General features: G+C 43.4%; 2 protein-coding genes across 7 annotated transcripts; one reads left to right on the top strand and one right to left on the bottom strand.

Moving 5' to 3' along the window:
* Nucleotides 1–5,481: 5,481 nt before the first annotated feature.
* LOC134167488 (beta-keratin-related protein-like) lies at nt 5,482–19,324 on the top strand. Of its 6 annotated transcripts, none has more exons than XM_062626208.1 (4): nt 5,482–5,617; nt 5,798–5,888; nt 17,240–17,613; nt 18,329–19,324. In XM_062626208.1, exons 3-4 carry the CDS (start codon nt 17,502–17,504, stop codon nt 18,709–18,711), a joined length of 495 nt encoding a protein of 164 aa, XP_062482192.1. In that variant the 5' UTR covers nt 5,482–5,617; nt 5,798–5,888; nt 17,240–17,501; the 3' UTR covers nt 18,712–19,324. The 6 variants fall into 6 exon arrangements, 5 of the variants coding, with proteins under 5 accessions (XP_062482192.1, XP_062482196.1, XP_062482193.1 ...); XM_062626212.1 differs by having other exon boundaries at nt 17,282–17,613; XM_062626209.1 differs by having other exon boundaries at nt 5,514–5,617; nt 5,801–5,888.
* Nucleotides 12,571–13,118, bottom strand: LOC134167530 (beta-keratin-related protein-like). Its single transcript, XM_062626303.1, has one exon. It carries the CDS (start codon nt 13,054–13,056, stop codon nt 12,643–12,645), a length of 414 nt encoding a protein of 137 aa, XP_062482287.1. The 5' UTR covers nt 13,057–13,118; the 3' UTR covers nt 12,571–12,642.
* Nucleotides 19,325–19,747: the final 423 nt, after the last annotated feature.

Below are 19,747 nucleotides of genomic sequence, written 5' to 3' on the forward strand. Positions count from 1 at the left end.
GGGTTCAGCTGTAGCAGTCAAAATCCCAACACATGGAAAAGAAACTCCCCTTGTATAAATTTTGTCACATCTTTGAGGTTGAGCATGAAACCAGAAAAAAGCACATGTGTTCACAGACAGGCTAAAGCACAAAATGACCCACTTTCCCACCCATACTGTCAGAATGGAAAATGTGTATTTTGATAAATCAGTGCAGATTTACAGCAACAACATCACAATAAAACAGCATTAGAAAGACAAGCAGAAGAGCAATTCCCATGAGTGCGAAGAAGCACCGACAGGACCCAATGGATTACTTGGGAGCTGTGGGTGCCCAAGACTTTGGAGAGCTCCTCAGCTCAATTGCACATCCAGGTCTTGCTGTGAGCTCCTCCACTGCTTCTCCTGCCAGACACAGCTTCTGCCATGCTTAACATGGCCCACAGCCCCCATAGCGCTGGCTCCAGAGCTGGTTGGAGGAAGAGGAGGAGAAGCAGCCCCCATAGATAAGGGAGCCCTGCAGGCCTCTGGGGCGGTCCAGCCCCAGTGGGGATGAGCTGCCCACGATGCTCTCCTGAGGACAGGAGCTGAGGATGGGGCCCGGGAAGGTGATGACCACGGGCGGTGGGTAGACCACAGCACGGGAGTCCCCACAGGAGGTGATGCAGGGCTGGTTCCAGGCGTTGGCGATGGGCTGCGGGCAGGTCACTTCGCAGGGTGGGAAGCAGCGGGAGCTGAGCTGCTGCCTGGAGAAGGACATCCTTTGGGCAGAGAGGTGAACCTGCAACACACCATGGACCTTGAGTCAACCTTCTGTTCATGAGCTGCTGCACAGACCACCCTGTTCTGCCTTGTCAGCAGCAGGGAGGGCTCAGAATGTGCTGTCTGGAGCTGCTCTGCTAATGCTAAGGTCTTCTCTTCTCTCTCACTTTCCCCTTCCCTCCCTCCTTTCTCCCTCCCAAGCAGCTCCTCCATGCTCTCCCAGGTTTTCTGCACACTGAAAGCTTCCCAATCTAGCCAACCTCAAAGTGACAAGCTGGAGATCACCCATTACCAAGCTTTGCAGCCTGCAGAAGGAGTGCATTTTTGATGAAAAAGAAGCGTAAGAAAGACAAGCAGAGTATTTCTGAAAGAGTTAAAACTACTCAAGTGCAACACTAACCCAGAAAGATTAAGTGGGATCAAACTTACTCAAGACACCAAAGACGAGAAGTAAAGAGCAGTTGACTGACACTATCTGTGCTGTGAGCCCTTTTTATACTGTTTCTTGGGCTGCTCACTGGTCTATGACACCTCATGAACAAGATCTTAATTAGTTCCCAAACACGCAGATTACATGTCACGCCTCAAATCCTCATCCAGGCAAACAGTTTCCTCACTGTTAGCAAGTATTACCCAGCCCACACTATCCTCAGCGTCTCTCAGGTTCTTCCTTCTTAGAAATCATTCACCTGACTTCCCCAGGTTTGTGGGATGTCTATTTATTACTTGTCTTCCTTACAGATATTGAAGTTTCAGTTTTCCAAAGTGATTTCGTACTCAAAGTTCCTTACAATATTTTAACTCCAGATACTGTTACCTTCTTGGGGACTGCTTTTAAATTTCCTTTGGGAATATCAAGACTTCTAATCCCTTTCCTATGCTGGTGCAGGTCAGTGCTGAGGCACTGAATCACTGAGAACACTGCAAACACCCAAGCAAGGTGGGACAATGCAATCATCTCCCAGCAGAGTTAAGGTTTTTTTGTTCAGCTTCCTCTGCTTTCAGCCAGGGCCCCTGGGGTCTGCTTTTGCAGTAGGGTCTCTCCTTAGGGACAAAAGGAAGCACATGGGGGTAGATCTCAACCTCAGGTGTCCTGTAACACACGACAAAGCATCCTTCTCCCCTGTGTGGCTTTAGAGTATTGTCTTGATCTGTTCTATTTTCATCTAAGTAAAACAAAGAAACAAACAAAACACCATTTTAATAGTTATTGAAGGATTTTCTTCACATCAGGCACAGGGACATAATAACACTGCAGCCAGGAAGATGTGCCACCCTACATCTACCGGGGCTGTGGTGCAAAGACTTCAGAGAGACAGAATGTGCAGTTGTGGTTTTCTGTTCAGAGGGAAAAGAAAGTGCAGGGATCTGCAAGAGCTCACAAAACAAATCACCTCTATGCTTTAGTGTGCTGTATCAGACCTGCAGTGTGGAGCTGGGATAAGGAACAAAGCAGATGCAGTGTATCTTCAGCCTTTATTCCAAGCATAAGCTCTACAATGCTTCAATTCAACATCAGCAGGGGTTTAGAAAAGCAAATCAGCCCACGTGCATTGCACTACCTGTGATACTGCAGAGTGCTTGAAAAATGCTGGCTATGTGAATCAATCGCTCAAGCAAAGTAGTTTTCCAACACTTTTGTCACATTGGTAAAATCAGCAAAATGCTGCAGGAAGTGAAACTGCTTCAAAAGGTTTAAGGAAGAAAGAAGAGGGTGTTGGAAGAAACTGATAATTGTCCAAAGATGAATAAAACAGTCATAGAAGCGTGGGGAGTGATGTGTCTTGATGTGTTTTAATAACCTGAAACATGAAGGATGTCTCAATCCCCTCCAGGCAATCAAGGAGATGATATATAAGGGCATCTGGCTCAGAAGTCCTCAGATCACAGGTCCTCACTTCTCTTCGTTGATCCAAGTAAGTTTGATCCCTTCTTTATCTCTTGTATCTTTAGGTGTGGATAGTCTGAACTTCAACCAGTTCTGCGTGAAGGCCTTTTTCTCTGATACTCTCGTTGGTAAACAGGGCAGCTGCAGATCTGTCCAAACTCCACTGTAGCAGCTACAAGTTAGAGGATTCAGCCAATATGGGTCTCAATCCAAGTTCTTTCACTCTGGAGTGTGAACTGACTGGTGCACCTCAGTATAGCTTTTCAGCGGGCTTGGGCAGCACTAAGGGTGCAGAAAACCTGGGAGAGCATGGAGGAGCTGCTTGGGAGGGAGAAAGGAGGGCAGGGAAAGGGAAAGTGAGAGAGAAGAGAAGCACCTAAGCATTAGCAGAGCAGCTCCAGACAGCACATTCTGAGCCCTCCCTGCTGCTGACAAGGCAGAGCAGGGTGGTCTGTGCAGTAGCTCATGAACAGAAGGTTGACTCAAGGTCCATGGTGTGTTGCAGGTTCACCTCTCTGCCCAAAGGATGTCCTTCTCCAGGCAGCAGCTCAGCTCCCGCTGCTTCCCACCCTGCGAAGTGACCTGCCCGCAGCCCATCGCCAACGCCTGGAACCAGCCCTGCATCACCTCCTGTGGGGACTCCCGTGCTGTGGTCTACCCACCGCCCGTGGTCGTCACCTTCCCGGGCCCCATCCTCAGCTCCTGTCCTCAGGAGAGCATCGTGGGCAGCTCATCCCCACTGGGGCTGGACCGCCCCAGAGGCCTGCAGGGCTCCCTTATCTATGGGGGCTGCTTCTCCTCCTCTTCCTCCAACCAGCTCTGGAGCCAGCGCTATGGGGGCTGTGGGCCATGTTAAGCATGGCAGAAGCTGTGTCTGGCAGGAGAAGCAGTGGAGGAACTGACAGCAAGACCTAAGTGTGCAACAGAGCTGAGAAGAAAGGCTCTCTGAAGGAATGGTGAATTATGAGTGCTTCTTAGCACCCATGGGAACTGCTCTTCTGTTTGTCTTCTTTATGCTCGGTTTGCTTTTAATGTCAGTTTACTCACAATCTATCTTTTCCATTCTTGGAAATCAAATTACTGATCATGAAAATCTGTTTCTCACTGTTAGAGCACAAAAGCACTTTTATTACTGGAAACTGGTCCATGTATACTTCCAGTTGCTTGGGACCACAGTGTCATTTCTTTGGTAGTTTTATACTTTTATTTCTTTATGTCTAATAGGAATCTTATCACCTTATACTATGATTCATCCTGTCCATTTGAGACTTGAACCAAGAAAGAAAACAAATGTGATGAAAATACATCAGTTTGGTACAGATTATTAAGTTGGCCCTTTTAAAAGCCACCTTGTATTTTTCCCTTATTTTGCTGAAAATCTACGCTTCTTGATCCTAATAAACACTTATGATTGCATCCAAAGAACATTCATCTGTTTGCTTTCTTCTTTGTTTTGGGGGAATGTAGCCTTTGCAAACGAATTGAACCAAATCATCCCCTTATCTTAGAGATCTTCAGATGAGTCTTGTGCTCTTACAAACAGTGTTTATATAATGCCTGTGGATTCATTCATCAGGAAATTCTGCTTACAGCATGCAGAGCTCCCCTGTGTGTCTGATTTAATCTTTACAGGAACCAGGTGTGAGAAAACTGCCCAACCCTTAAATAATAGTTTCAAAACCAGGGTAAAGTACTAAATAGCCACTCCAAAAGTATTGAAGTAGCTCATCCCTACTTCCCCTACCTTTCCACGGAGTTTTACCAGAGTGTCCTGGGTTCAGCAGTAGCACTCATTTTTCCCCTTCTTGGTAGCTGGTGCAGTGCAGTGTTTTGACTTTCAGCTTGGGAACAGAGCTGATAGTGATGTTTAGGTTTGGCCAAGGACTTTGTGAGCCTCATGCTCTGCCAGGGAGGAGGGGAGGCCAGGAGGAAGCAGAGACAGGACACCTGACCCAAACTGACCAAAGAGGTATTCCATACCACAGCACGTCATGTCCAGGAGGTAACTGGGAGCCGGAAGGGCCGGACGACGGCAGGGTTGGAGGAGGTATCGGTCAGAGCTTGGTCGGGCTGGGGGGGCGAGTTATCGGTTGGCTGGTGGTGAGATGATGTATTCTCTTCCCTTGTTATTTCCTTTATCATTATTATCATTGGTGGTAGCAGTAGTGATTTGTGTTATACCTTAGTTACTAAACTGTTCTTATCTCAACCCGTGGGAGTTGCATTCTTTTTGATTCTCCTCTCCGTCCCTCCGAGAGCAGGGGGAGGGCAAGAAAAGGGGGGGAAGTGAGCGAACGAGTTACCTGACTGGGTTTAAACCACGACACAGAGCTATTGTAATTCTATGCTCCATAAAAGAAGGCAAAATAATAGAGGATGTTATAATTCCATAGAACATAGAAAAGAGAAAATATTAGACATTTCACAGCAGCAAAGGGAACTTCAAGAGACAGTCAGAGAGCAAATTAGCTAGTGATGAAATTCCAGTCTGAGAATCAGGAAACTTGAATCTACTTCTACACTCTGTACCTTCCTATCTTGCTTTCTGAGACTATGAAACTGCCTCAACTGGAATCATAAATGCCCAAAAGCAGGTAACTTTTTCTAGGTTTACTTGTTAGTACTGAACAAAGTAAAGAAGCCTCCTTGCAAAATCCTAAGAAACAGGGAAGTAGAAATTGGAGCTTAAAGAAAGTCAGCAGATGCATTTCAAAGAACAACTTAGATGACCAGAAGCCAAGTGCAGTAAAGTAGTTATAGACAGCTCTCAGTAAATAGGGAACAGTGATCCAGCAGTGCTCAGGGACCAGCTGGAAGCAATGATAAATTACTTCAAGGTAAATAAAAGCCAAGTAGCCCCTCAGTTGTTTGCTATTGTGTTAATCCTATTTAGCAGGGTGCTGGGTTAGTACCAAGTTTCTTGCTGAAATACTTCACTAGAATTCCAGATGTAGACTACTGGATAGCCTTTTAGGACTAAGGGAAGGGGTAAGATTGAAGGTGCAATGAAGATACACCCTGTTGCATTATAAGAATCCTCTGCTTGGCTAACTGCTGCTTTCAAGTAAGTGTCCTATGCTGCCTTGTTTTACTATTGCATGCATGCTTCTGGGTGTGAAAATAATAGCAATTCTCTTTTCTGTTCCTTGTATTATTTTCTTTCTCCAGCAGTTTTCTAGCAGTTCAAAATGGTGCAGTACAAGGTCTAAAGTGGCCATGGAAGTTGGCAGAACTCATTGCCAAGCAGAGGATTAACAGGGTGGGTTTGATTGATTAAGGTCTTAGCTCTCTTCTTGCTGCAGGGTTTAACAATGATGGAAACACCAATGCCTGCACAATGATGTTATTTCATTCAAACAGGTAGAAAGCAAACCCAGAATGCTAAAATTATGATGCAGCATGATTTTTTTAATAGGCAATAGAAAAGAAAGTTTACAAAAGCAAAACATGATCATACAGAGAACAAGGAATCTGAGGCTTTTCCAACTGAGGTTTCTTGTTTCAGGAAGTTTCATTTCAAGCACAGTGCTCTTTTCTTCTTTTGTAGCTGTAAGGTTGACAATGCAGTCCAGTTTTCATCTGTTAACATCACTCTTGATTGACATCAGGCAGTACCAAAAGGGAGAAATCACAGTATACAAACTTTTCCATTATGATACTTCTATAACGTTACAAGGTTGAATGGAATTTTACTGCATTTGAAAATCTGGACCATGAGAAGAATAGGTGAACACATAGATAAGAAAAGAAAAGTACATAAGCAGGTACAAGCACAAATACAATTTGAAGTGTTAGAAAGACTCAGCCTTTTTATGTCAACATCTTAAATGCTCCATCTTACTCTTGAGTTTGTATCTTGCATTCAGTATCCTGGCTGCTCTTGGTGTAAGTGTACTCCTGCTGGGGTTGGCAGGGCTCACACCTAGAGCGATAACCTGTGAACCTCTGAGAAAAATAAGGGTATGAGAACTTGCTTTCCTGTGATCCCCCGTAAACAAAAGAGCCTCTGTAACCATATGATCCACCATAGCCAAGTGAGGTCCCAATGGCAGCTGGTGCTGAGGATCCCACTATGCTTTCCTGAGGGCAGGAGCTGAGAATTGGCCCAGGAAAAGTGATCACAACAGGGGGTGGGTAGACCACTGCCCTGGAGTCACTGCATGACGTAACACAGGGCTCATTCCAGGCATTGGCAATGGGCTGGGGGCAGGCCACCTCGCATGGTGTGGAGTACTGGTAGTTGCACAGCTGTCTGTAGGAGGACATTGTTCTGCGGTGGAGGTGGATCTGAAAGGCAGAAAACTGTGTGAAGCAATTCCATGTTAGGTCAGAGATCTGTGTTCAGGCACTCAAGAATATTCAATGAGGACTCATAGAATGGTTAGGGTTAGAAAGAACCTTAAGATCATCTAGTTCCATTCCTCATGCTACCCACTTGGGTACCTTCCTGAACAGAAATGAAGTGGCTTTGTAGTTCCTGTCTCTCTCTCCCACCTCTTGATCACACTGCTTGAGTAACATTTATCTTCTGTCCTTGCCAGACTCAACTCTTCTTCCTGTGTACATCAAGCAACCTACACTTTTGACATATCTGTTCTTAATGTGTGAGAACGTACCCCTAAGTGCTACATCACAAAAAGTGCTTCCTTCAGTTGTGTTCCTTTGTAAAAGGAGCACAAGCGCTTCTATACCTTATGAGAGCAACTGTCATCTCACCCAGTCCCTTCCCCTCAGTAGCTAACCTGTAGGACAGGATTTATACGACCACCTGTTACACAGAGCTTCAAAACTGAGCTTCACCTTCTACTAAAGCCACAATAAGGCTGCAGCTCATTTCTATCTAGGAACCAGAAGTCATGAATCCTAGAAGCACTTAGTAAGGATGTCAATATTCCCTCAAAAAGCTGGATAATGCCAACTCCAAGCTCTCTGCAGGATTGGTGAAGCTGCTTTTTCAGAGAGGCAAGCCCTGTTAGTGTCATGGAAGACATCTATGTAGGATTCAGTTAGAGTTATTATAAAAAGTGCATGAAAAAAAGCACAAAGAATTAAAAACTTACCCAAGTTCCAGAGGAGAAGTCGGGAGAAGCTGTTGGGAGAGATGTGAGCAGTGTGTGCTTTTATACTGCTCCTGGGATAGTCTGGAGGATCTGAGACGCCCTTTGTGCATGATGTTTGATTAGATTCAGAAAGGAAGCTATTACACATAACACCTCGCAGCATATAATCATTTTGCTCACTGTTGGAAGTTATTAGGCAATTCCCAGTTTTCCATTACACCTTACTACGTCATCCTTCTCTAAACTTTTTGATCATATTTAGATTCATCAGATTTCAGCCTCTATGAGCAGCAATGAGAGGTAGTTCAGCTAAGTTAAAACCATCTCCTTGACAACTGTGTTGTATTTTATATCTCTTTTATTTTAAAATTCACTCAGAGAAAGAGGACAGATTATTAACCTTGAAGCTCCAGGGTGCAAATCTACTTGTTTTGCCTGCTTCATGTCCCCACTTAGAAAGCTGCTTAGAAAGGGTCTCTTGCTGGCACCAGCAAACTAGCAAATCTGGGCAATTCACCGTAAGACAGAAAACTCAGAGTAGAAACATTGTTGATTTTAAACCTTATACACCTCCCGTCACCCCAACAGCCAAAGCAAGGGGTGTTTTATGGTCTGAAGAGAGGCTTTGCTCCGACTGTGCTAAGAGATGCTGTTTATTCACCTCCTTCCCCCCCCCAATCTTTACAGTTACTTCTGTGTGTACTCCAGGACAAACTGCTTTCCAGATGTAGACACCAGGCCCCCATCTGCACCAACTAAATTTAGCTGATCTCAGCTTATATTATATGCTGTACAATGATTTCAACAATCATTCAGCAATATACTCCAACTCAGTAACTTTGCATCTAGCTGTCCCTCCTGTGCATGTCTTCTTTCCAAGGCTCAGTATCTTCAAAATTGGGCAATATCTGTATTCTTGGTCACAGGCAGCCTTGTTTTCAGAATCCCATGGCATAGAGCACATGATCATTCCAGAAGAAGTCTTTAATCAGGATCTTATTGGTCCTGAGAAACCAATAAATGCTTCAGCCCTCAACTTTTCTTTTAATCCATATGGTACAGGAGACACATAGCAAGAGGGGAAACGCCACCTTTTTTTATTATCATTGCCCTCTAACAGGATTCCACAGGGCAAGACTTTAAGTAGCAGTGACACAGTGGCCATCAGGGCTCAACTACTTGATTCTTGATTAACATTTATGTTCTGTCATTGCCAGACTCTCAACTCTTCCTAACATTCCTGTGTACATCACAGCAATCAGTCAGATTGGCAGTGGTCAGTTATCTGGGGGGATGCAAAGCATTCAGCTCACAGACTGTCAGCAGTAAATGTCATGGGACATACTGTGGCATCATGGACCATGAAGCCAGATGCCTAATATTACTTAAGATGGAGAAGGATATTAAAGTAAAACAACCACAAAAGAGGAGCTTGATTCATTCTCACCCAAAACCAACAAAGGGAGTGGATTGATACCAGGAAGGACCTGGTCATTGAAGTTGTGAACGGAAATGAACCATGAGATGTAGCATTGTGTAACATGATGAAGCAGAGAACACCAGAGTAATTAGGATAAGTCAGAAAGTTTTTGCATCATCAACATGAGCTGAATATGCAACAAATAACAGTTGGTAAAGCAGCAGATTCTCATGAGCAAGGTGGGTTTCTATACACAAAGAGTTTAAGAAAAGTGGAAAACTGTTCTCAATTGTCAAATCTTTCCAGAACACTCCTTTTGTTATATGATTCCTGCTAACTTGGCTAAAATTAAATTTACTTGATAGTTTCCCAAGTATGGAAATGCAGATAGAAGAGCAGCTTTAATTGCTAGCCATATATTCTGCTAAAACCATGATTCTTGTAAGAGCTTGACATGAGTCTACCTTTAGGGAAGCCTTTTGAACTTGAAGCAGTCTGTAAAAACTTGTTTATGAGATGTTAGGCAGAGATTTCGATGTCAGCAGCAGATTGATTAGGGTACCTTGTTGCTCTTATGTTCATATGGGTTAATCTTTATCTGTAATCTTTAAATAGTTACATAATTGCTAAATTTGAAAGTATTTTGCTGTAGACAACCTTAGTTTCATATGTCGAGCTTTGATATAAAATTCTCGGAAGAATTCATGTTATATATAAGGACAAAAGTCTTTACTGTGAGGGTGGTGAGGTGTTGTCACAGGTTGCTCAGAGAAGCTGTGGCTGCCCCATCCCCAGCAGTGTTCAAGGCCAGGTTGGATGAGGCTTGGAACAACCTGGAAGGTGTCCCTGCCCATGGCAGGCGGTTGGAACTAGATGATATTAAGATTAAGATCCTTTCCAACTCAAACCAGTCTATGGTTTTATGAAGGATCAGGGGCTATTCAGGTGTTTTAAGTGGGTATAGGCTGTTTGTAACCATTTAGGGGCTATCTGGAGGAAAAAGGAAAGGTCAGTCAGCAGAGATGAGCCATCTGTCTCACACCATAGACCCGTACCATCCCCACTTCCAGATCTTTAGCTGATACTGAGAGTTGAATAAGGAAAACAGTATCAAAATGTGCATCTAAGTACTATTATGGAAAGACGGCTAAGGATTACACAGCAGGAAATATTATATACATCTTCAAAGTGCCTGAGTGGTTCAACCCACTGAGTAAATCTAAGCAGGGAGTTTGTGGCCACATTCCTGTCCCTGCCCTCTCCTGAGTAAATTTTTTTGTGGTCTGGCAGGAGAAAAATGGATATTCCTGCACAGATACTCCATTCTCTGTTTATTTATCTTAAACAGTTGTCAGTTTATTTGTCTTAATCCCAGTATGCTTACCTCTGATAGGTTTATGTGCTGATTTAACAAAAACAGTTGAAGCAAATGCAGGGTAGAAAAATAAACAGCAAAGAATAAAAGAAAATCAGAATGAGCACAAGGCAGGTAGGTGGGGGAGGCACAGACCGCTGGGATTTTAAATGGTTTGCTTTCCTCTTTTCTTACTTCTGGCTTCATTCTGACAGAATTTCCTTTGCTCTTAAGTGATCCTTGTGGACTTAATGGTGACAGATCACCTCCCATGAGCCAAGTGGCTGCATCAGTAGCTTCTTGCCCTTTATGACCCTTCTATAGAAGTGTATTTTTCCTTCCACTTTTATTTTATTCCGGATGGAGAAAGATTTTCTGCCTTTTCTCTGGCCTGGAAGGGAAGGACCTACTGCTGAAAGTAAAACCCACCCAAATTCTAATTGTACCAATGGCAGTAATAGGCACACTTGTATTTTCCTTCCCAAGTCTTCCTCCAAGTTGGAAACCGATGCAAAGAAAAACACTCTGCATTGATATCTTGTCTTTCCTGTAACAACCACCTAGACTGCAGGGGTGTTGTGAAAATGCTGTCTTCCCAAGTGAGATCTGCATTCCTAACCATGTAGTCTCCATCTGGGGGAAGCCACACCTGCGCCCGCCTGGCAGCTGGCTTTGTGCAGGGCGAGGTAACAGCCAGACCATTCTCGGAGCACTTCCCAGTGGGGTTTGCTCAGTGGCTGGTGTCCAAAAGACAGACAGGCATGCATACTACCTCATAGTCATAGAATGGTTTGTGTTGGAAAGGACCTTAATATCATCTAGTTCCAACCCCCCTGCCATGGGCAGGAACACCTCACACCATGTCGCCCAAGGCCCTGTCTAACCTGGCTTTAAGCACTACAAGGGATGGAGCATTCACCACTTCTTTGGGCATCCTGCTCCAGTGCCTCACCACCCTCACAGTAAAGAACTTCTTTCTTATATCTAATCTGAACTTCTCCTGTTCAAGTTTAAACCCATCACAGTCTTATCACTGTAGTCCCTGTTGAAGGTCCCTCTCCAGTATCCCTGTAGGCCTCCTTCAGATACTGGAAGCTGCTCTGAGGTCTCTACATGGCTTCCCTTCTCCAGGTTGAACAGCCCCAATTTTTTCAGCCTGTCTTCCTATGGAAGGTGATCCAGCCCCTGATCATTCTCATGGTTCTTCTTTGGTCTTGCTCCAACAGTTCCATGTCCTTGTTATGTTGAGGACACCAGAACTGGACACAGTACTACAAGCACTTGCCTGTCTACTGCTACCTATCACAACAGCACATATGCCCCAGTATAACACCCTGGGTGTACCTGTGTATTCCAGGACTTTCAGGAGGTGGATAATCATCACCCATGGGATAGGATATAGAGTGAATCCTGCTTCAGCATGGTCTGCACCATGGGCTGATGGGTTATCTGCACTCCAGCACTTGAAATATCACTCCCCCCTTCTTCACTGACATTAGTGTCTGCAGAGCTGTTTCTCCCAGATGTTTTCACTCTTTTCTCTGGCTGCAGTTTCCATTCCACATTTTTTTCCCTTCTTAAATACATTATTCCAGAGGTGCTACCATCATCACTGATGAGCTTGGCCTTGGCCAGCAGTGGGTCTGTCTTGGAGCCAGCCAGCATTTGCTCTGTTGGACATGGAGGAAGCTTCTAGCATGGAGGAAGCATCTAACAGATGCCACCCCTGTGGCCCCCTACTACCGTACTATTTGTATAGCATATTTGTATAGCATCCATGGCTATAAAACATTTAGGATCTATATCAAGGTCTGGGATTTTCTTTCAACACCATAATTAATGCAGGAGACTAGTCATTGAGGATTATTTTAGAATCAGTGGGCTATTGATTTAGAAACCTTATAAATAAAAGCAGAAAACAATATTGTGATGCAGAAAGGATTTTATTGGAACTGACAAATGAAATTTATCAGACCACAGGAATATTGCATGGAACAACACAGACTTGTTAGATTTACACAAAAAGCAAAGTGAAAAGGGCACACAGCCAGAACATAGTGAGCAGAGATCTATTATACAGAGGAAACTGATATTCTGGACTTGTTTCTCAGGGTGGATGAGCGTGTCCTGTTCCTGAGAATTCTCACTGCCTCTTTAAAAGCCACATCCCACTGTTCACTCATGAGCTCTTGTTTTGGTTTTGCTTCTGCTGGGTCTTGCTATCCTGGGAAATCTTGCCAGACTTAGCAGAGTGGTATACCCCATAGCTGCGGGAGTAGCAGGGGTAGGAGTACCTGCCACCCAGGGAGGTGCCAGACCCAAAGGAGCTCTGCACATCCTGGGCATTCCCATATCCAAAGGAGCTGCCTATCTCCAGGGGGGCTGAGGTGCCCACGATGCTCTCCTGAGGGCAGGAGCTGAGGATGGGGCCTGGGAAGACAATGGCCACGGGTGGTGGGTAGACCACGGCACGGGAGTCCCCACAGGAGGTCACGCAGGGCTGATTGCTCCAGGCATTGGCGTATGGCGCGGGGCAGCTCACATCACAGGGTGAGTAGCTGCTGTAGTTGCAGACCTGTCCATTGAAAGACATCTTTCTGGCTGGAAGTAAACCTGAATGAAACACAGAGTGTGGGAGAGCATGGGTGAAGGGTGACAGTGCAGGTGTGCTTGCAAAGGAGAACCCTCATTTATTCAAAGCAGTGATAGTGAAGAACACATTCAGAGAGCAAGTGCCACAGGAAAATCTGGTTAGAGTTAGAGGTGAAAAAGACAAAATGCATTTTACTCTATTATAGAATATAAAATATAGAAAATGGAAACTATTTTCTATTACTCTATTTCATATCTTGAAATATTTGTCACAGCATTCCTTAAACTGAATTTCTTAGAAGTACATTGAACTGACGTGTTAGCTCAAACTCTCCCCTGCCCCAGAAAGTGACTTACTTGGTTGAACAGCAGAAGTGGAAGGACTCTCGAAGAGAAGTGGTTTGAAGACACTGGGCAATAGGTGCTTTTATACTGCTTCTTGGTTTGCCCTAGGGGAATTGAACGATTCTTTTCCTCATTTGTACTCATTGTCCCTCAAACAGACCTGTTTGTCACTCAGTCAAGGTAATTGTTGTCCGTATTGTTTCTCCTAACTCACTCCACCTCAGATGGCTTTTCATCATGGGTATGTTGCTCGTAGACTTGCATGTCAAAGGGAGAGGATTTCCACCTTAGTTATAACTCAGTTGGCTTTATTGGGGACAGAAGGAGATCAAGATTTACTTTGCTATGAATATGCAAATTAATTTGTCAAATTATCTTACTTTATTATAACTTAACTGGTATCTCTATATGAGTTGGCCATATATTAGTGTTTGCTTAATTTTTACACTGTTATAAATACTAAGCCAGAGCTGGTGATTGGAGGTCTCAGGCCTTTTCCAAAGCCACAGTATTCTGTTTAATCCTTCTACTACTATTTCAGCTTAACTTTTTTGCTTTCCACAGGAATTCATTTAGAGAGAAAGAAAACTTGACATTTTGAAGGAATACTTTTAAACCCTTTTAAATTTCATTGTCCATATTCAGCATTTGACTGTTAGCTACAAATTGCCAGAACTGAGTACTGCAAAATGGGGTACTAGATGTGCCCTGTTTAAATGGCAGGTTTTAACTTTGACATGTGAAACACAGAAATCAATACCCAGCTCTCAGCTAATGTAACTGGGTTTAGAACCAAGGCAGAGAGACATGGTTTAGTGGTGGTCTTAGCAGTCTTGGTGTAATGGTTGGTCTTGATGATTTTAAAGATCTTTCCGAACATAGTTGATTCTATGATTATCATTGTGATCATCCTTGACTTAAAGGATTACCTGTACTAATCCTAAATAATTCATAACCAACGTGTATTGCTTACTTTATTTAGGAACAGAAGTGCAGAAATAATATGGTTAAATCTCAGAAACCTGTGTTAGCCATCCTGTACCTGTCCTATTATTTTTCTGGGCTGAGGCATACCAGGGTCTGTCTCAGTTATGTTCAGGGCACTGATGGCACAGCCTTAATTTCCTGTAAATGTGTTGCACAGACATGAATTTTTCTTCTCATCATGTCTTGGAGGTGGACAATCTCCTATTTTGTTTCTTACAGTTCTCCAAACATTTATCTTTGACTCAGTGTCACCAGTGCAGGAGATAAAAGAAGGAGGACTTGGTATGCTGAGCGCCTCAGTCTTTTAATAATCCCTTTAAGAAGGCAACAATAAAAATTACTCAATTCCTTTGGGTGTTGTACAAATGAGTGGCTGTTTATAAAGCAGTGGAAAAACAAGGGGTTTATATTCTCTTGATACATAAAAAGACCAAGATTGAGAAATAAGGCTGCATGTATTAAATGGGCAGAAACTAAACTGGTGTGATCACAAAACAAACATGATTTCCAGGGAAGGAGTTAAAAAGGACACTGTAAACTGAGACCATTTCTGAAGTCTGAGGAAGAAGACTATTGGGTGAGGATGAAGAAAGAAAGATAATGGTTCAGAAGTGGTTTGGAGGAAAAGTAATTAGCACAGGTCAGGCACCATCTGGTCATTGCTTTCCTTTTAGAAGGACAACTGGTGGTCACTTTAGCTCAGGAGACCTCTGCCTAGTGTAGACCTGCCCTCCTAAAGGTGCTGAGCCCACAGGACGTGCTAGAAACCAGGAAATACAGGTTTATTTTTTCCCACACCACAATGCTCTGCTACCCTACCATGCTTCCACGACAGCAAGAACTGCAACTTGTCTCTGCCTGCTCCTCAGACCTTCAAGTGTCATGGCAACATGGGTATGTGTGCAACTTAAAGACTTTCAGATGATCAGTTTTCACAGTCATTTCCATAGGGATGGAAATGTAAATACCTTGTAAAGACAGAGAGAGAAAAATTGGAGATGTCCAGATTATAGATGTGCTTCACCATCCCTCATTCTTCCACCATCCTTTTGAGATACACCCTAACTCAGACAACAGTTAATGTTGCATTAGCAACCTCGATTATCATACATCTGGCTTTTTAGGGATTTAATTCCAGAGGTATTTTACAGGACCAAGGAGAACGTGTCGCAAGACTTACAAAGTCCAGTATGAGGACTCCCCGCTACTGCCTTCCAGATCTGACAAATCCTGGGGTCATGAAACACATTTTGGTCATGAAACTCATTTAATTTAAACTGATCTTATGGGTCACTGCATTCTTTAAGTGAACACCACAGACAAATTTTCATCTGATTTCTTCTGCTTCCAAATTAGCCTTTCCCCTTTGCATTTTTCCCAGCAGGTAAAACACTGCTCTGTCCAAGCCAATGTAACACCCACATGAAATGGGCAATCACTGATGATGATTTCTAAAAGAGATGATTAAGACAGAGGCCAAATAATTTAGCAACATCTATTAGCAATTAAGTGAGCCTCTGGGAGGAGATCTCAGGCATGTCTTGTACTTGTTAGTGTTGTTATTTGTAATTATAATTCTACTATCTTTCAGCTTATGTAAATGAGGTTGTCGCCCAGAAACCATGAAAATAGAGAGCTCAGACAGTCACTGCCGCCAGGAACCAGTAAATGAAACCAAGTAGTTTTAGGTATGGTGAAAGGAAGGATTACTATCCCCTCATTCACTGCAGAGTGACAGCCTCCTGCAGTGAGTGCAGAGGGGCAGGCTGGATTTGCCCCAGTGCATGCAAGGCAATGAGGGCCATCCAGAAACATCTCCCCAAGTTCTTGCCAAAAGTTATGCTGAAAATGTGCTCCAGACCACCATGCCTTAACCCAGATATCTTTAACTTGCCCTGCGTCTAGGCTTGATGTTACTTTGCTTTTCAGGTTTTACTTTTCCTAGTAGGTTCAGGAGCAAGACCAGGATAATGTCTCCGTTTATAATAAATGGCAAAGAAAACAGGATTTCCATGCCATCTGATAAATCCACAGGAGGTTCAGCTCATCGTGGGGCTGAAACATGGTTCCTTAAATGAGTTTTTCTGTCAAAAGGGCATCATAGTGTAATCTAATTCAGCTCTTCAACCACTAAATGCTGTAAACAATACTTTTGACATACAAATCCTTTAAGATCATCATATTGATATGTAGGTGCAGGAAGACCCCAGTGTTTGATCACTCGCTTTCATCTGTACTCTGTTACATCACGTAAGGAGTTGGATACAGTTTTTCAGTTGTAAATGTTGCAAACTCCTGCACAGGGGGAGACCAAGGTCCACTCTCTGAACTTCATGTCCCAGGACAAAGGAGTTGTTAGAAGCAATACATTTTGTATTAACTTGTGCATGAGACTGCTTCCTTCACAGCAATCCTAATCAAGGGTTTTCTTGCCCTTTCTCATGTTTTTAACTAGGCAATGTACAATAATATTCACCAGGAATTAAGTGAGATAGGAAGACTTCTGCAGCGTATGAGCCCTCTTTCCCCTCTTCACCACCCCTTCAAAATAGGCTGTAGTAACTCAATACCAACATCAGAAAGGCCCTTACGTCACAGAGCTGCTTTTCTGTAGCTATGACCACTGTTAACTGAAGCATCTGAGGGCTGTATCTATAGACTTCTATTTTATTTTTACTTATGATGGAAAAATAGAGTAGGGATAAAAGGGGAGCAGAAAGGTACATTGCCAAGGTGGTATAAAAGTCTCTAAGTTTCATTTCTCTTTGTGACTAAAAGGTTTGAAAACCTTTACACCAAGCATGACAAAATCACTACATCATTTTAAAAATGAGTCTGTTTTGTCAAATCAGCAATCTTCTGTTCTACTGGTCAAAGTTTTTGAAGCTTTGAAGCTTGGAGAAGTGGAAGAAGGAAGTAAATGTCTGCAATGAGTAGAAAGAAACTAAGGGTGAACACTGCCCCTGTTTTGAGATGAAAGCCTTCTGTAGGCTGCAAAATGGATGTGATACCATTCAACTAATAATTGCTTAACTGCAAACAACACGCAAGGATCCCTCCACCCCTTGATGTGACAAATGCAGGAAAGTTTGTTTTGTAACTAGGAAGAGCTACATGCCTGAAGTGTGGCTCAGCCCCTGGAGCTGCTGTAGGAATCTTATAAAAGAGCATGGAGCACAGAGCTCTTCAAACCGCTCTTCTTGGCTTTACTCTTGTGGCGAACTGAGTAAGTCTGACTTCAGTTATATCTGTTTTCTGAGTTCAAAAGCTAATTTAATAAGAATTTGAATTCAAATTTGTGTGAGCAGTTAATATATCTTTTGCTATTAGTGTAAGAATGTTATTTTTATAAAAATAGATTCAGTGACCTCTTTCAGCTTGGCAAGCTTTGGAAAATATGGACAGCATGGAGCTTCAAGAGATTTTTGCATGTTTCAGAGAAAGAATGGCTATTGGTATTTGTCTATGCCTAAGAGTACTTTGCAAATGAAGACAATAGTTTTAGAAACAGTTTTTAACTAAATATTGCTAGGTTAATCCTCCTCTCTCCTTAATGAGGCTTTGCTGACTTCTAACAGGTTACCTAATAGTCATGATTTCTGCATATGAATTGCAATCAGACTATACCTCTAGCTATAGAAGAGTAACTTTCTGAATATTATAAGATTTGAATAAATGAGAGTTCCCCTTTGCAAATGCACTTGCACTGTCAATCTTCACCAGATAAGGAATGTTGTAAGAACGATTTCAAGATGTGAAATGGAGTAATAGAAAATGAAATCTTTCTTACCTCTTAACTCTAACCAGATTTTCCTGTGGCACTTGCTCTCTGAATGTGTTCTTCACTATCACTGCTTTGAATAAATGAGGGTTCTCCTTTGCAAGCACATCTGCACCGTCACCCTTCACCCATGCTCTCCCACCCTCTGTGTTTCATTCAGGTTTACTTCCAGCCAGAAAGATGTCTTTCAATGGACAGGTCTGCAACTACAGCAGCTACTCACCCTGTGATGTGAGCTGCCCCGCGCCGTATGCCAATGCCTGCAGCCAGCCCTGCGTGACCTCCTGTGGGGACTCCCGTGCTGTGGTCTACCCACCACCCGTGGCCATTGTCTTCCCAGGCCCCATCCTCAGCTCCTGCCCTCAGGAGAGCATCGTGGGCACCTCAGCCCCCCTGGAGATAGGCAGCTCCTTTGGATATGGGAATGCCCAGGATGTGCAGAGCTCCTTTGGGTCTGGCACCTCCCTGGGTGGCAGGTACTCCTACCCCTGCTATTCCCGCAGGTACACGACTTACCGTAGTGGGAGCTGTGGGCCCTGCTAAGCACTGCAAGGATGCCCTGGGAAGCTGGACCCAGCAGGGACCAGAGTAAATTCCCAGTCCATGAGTGAGCAGAGGGACATGGCTTTCAGAGGGCCAATGTACCAGGCTGCAGCAGGGGTTCTGAGTAGCTGGGCTGAGAAACAAACCCAGACATTGTATTTCCCCTCCTATTGGATTAGGTATCTGCTAAGAAGATCCCAGCTCTGAGAAACACAGAAAAGTCCTTAGCTGAAATTCAGGTCACTTATAGAAGACTAAGCATCAGTGTAAATTAGGTTCTCTATATTCTGACCTCTCGGATGGACTGACTTTAAAACTTCTCAAAGCTCCAGTCTGATTGTGGGAGCCACACTGTTTCATGTCATCTGGGATTAAAAAAGAAAAAGAGAACAAAAAAAAACCCCAAACAAACTGTTGTGGTGAAAACCCAACTCATTTTTCAAATGCTGCAAATGCAACAAAGACAGAAGATCATCTAACAAACTGCAGCCCCCAGAGAAGACAACCACATCTACCTTGAGCTAACCCTGCAAAAGTATTCTGTGCCTTCTGCATTGTTATGTTCTGCTGCAATGAAGTCCTTGCTCTGTTACAATTAAAGTTTATATTCCATTACATTTGCCTTCTGGCTTTCTTTTCTCCTTGTCTTAAAACTATTGGACAGTGATGCTAAAGTGATGCTTCACTTGAGTCATGTCCTGATTGTTGGTTTGTGTGCTGTCCAAAATATGTGGACATCCTTAAAATCTTTTGTAAGGATTCATCACAAAAAAGGGTAGGATTAAACAATCACACTAAACTGTTGGATCAGAGGTTGCCTTTATCCTTTTGCTAGCTTACAGAGAGGAAAAAGTTGTTCACAATGGACTACTTGCAGTAGAGAGTTGTTTATAGGCAACAATTCGGGGAGTAACAGTGAAGCTTTACACTAATACAAAGATGTAACCGAAGAATAAGCCAAATCACCCTTACTTGATCCACTGAAGGGAGAGTTAGGAGATAGAGGTAAAAAGCCTTTGGCTGTGAATGCTTTAAC

This window comes from Pezoporus occidentalis, unplaced genomic scaffold (assembly GCF_034315485.1).
Source record: "Pezoporus occidentalis ecotype Australia unplaced genomic scaffold, CSIRO_AGI_Poc_V1 ctg29, whole genome shotgun sequence".
NCBI classification, from domain to species: Eukaryota; Metazoa; Chordata; class Aves; order Psittaciformes; family Psittacidae; genus Pezoporus; species Pezoporus occidentalis.

What these genes read in the sequence shown, in the direction of transcription:
- LOC134167530 (XM_062626303.1), bottom strand. Translation starts at nt 13,056, where the DNA reads ATGTCTTTCAATGGACAGGTCTGCAACTACAGCAGCTACTCACCCTGT.
- LOC134167488 (XM_062626208.1), top strand. Translation starts at nt 17,502, where the DNA reads ATGCCTGAAGTGTGGCTCAGCCCCTGGAGCTGCTGTAGGAATCTTATA. An exon ending in TTACTCTTGTGGCGAACTGA is followed by an intron (nt 17,614 to 18,328) that starts GTAAGTCTGACT and finishes TGTTTCATTCAG; the next exon opens with GTTTACTTCCAGCCAGAAAG.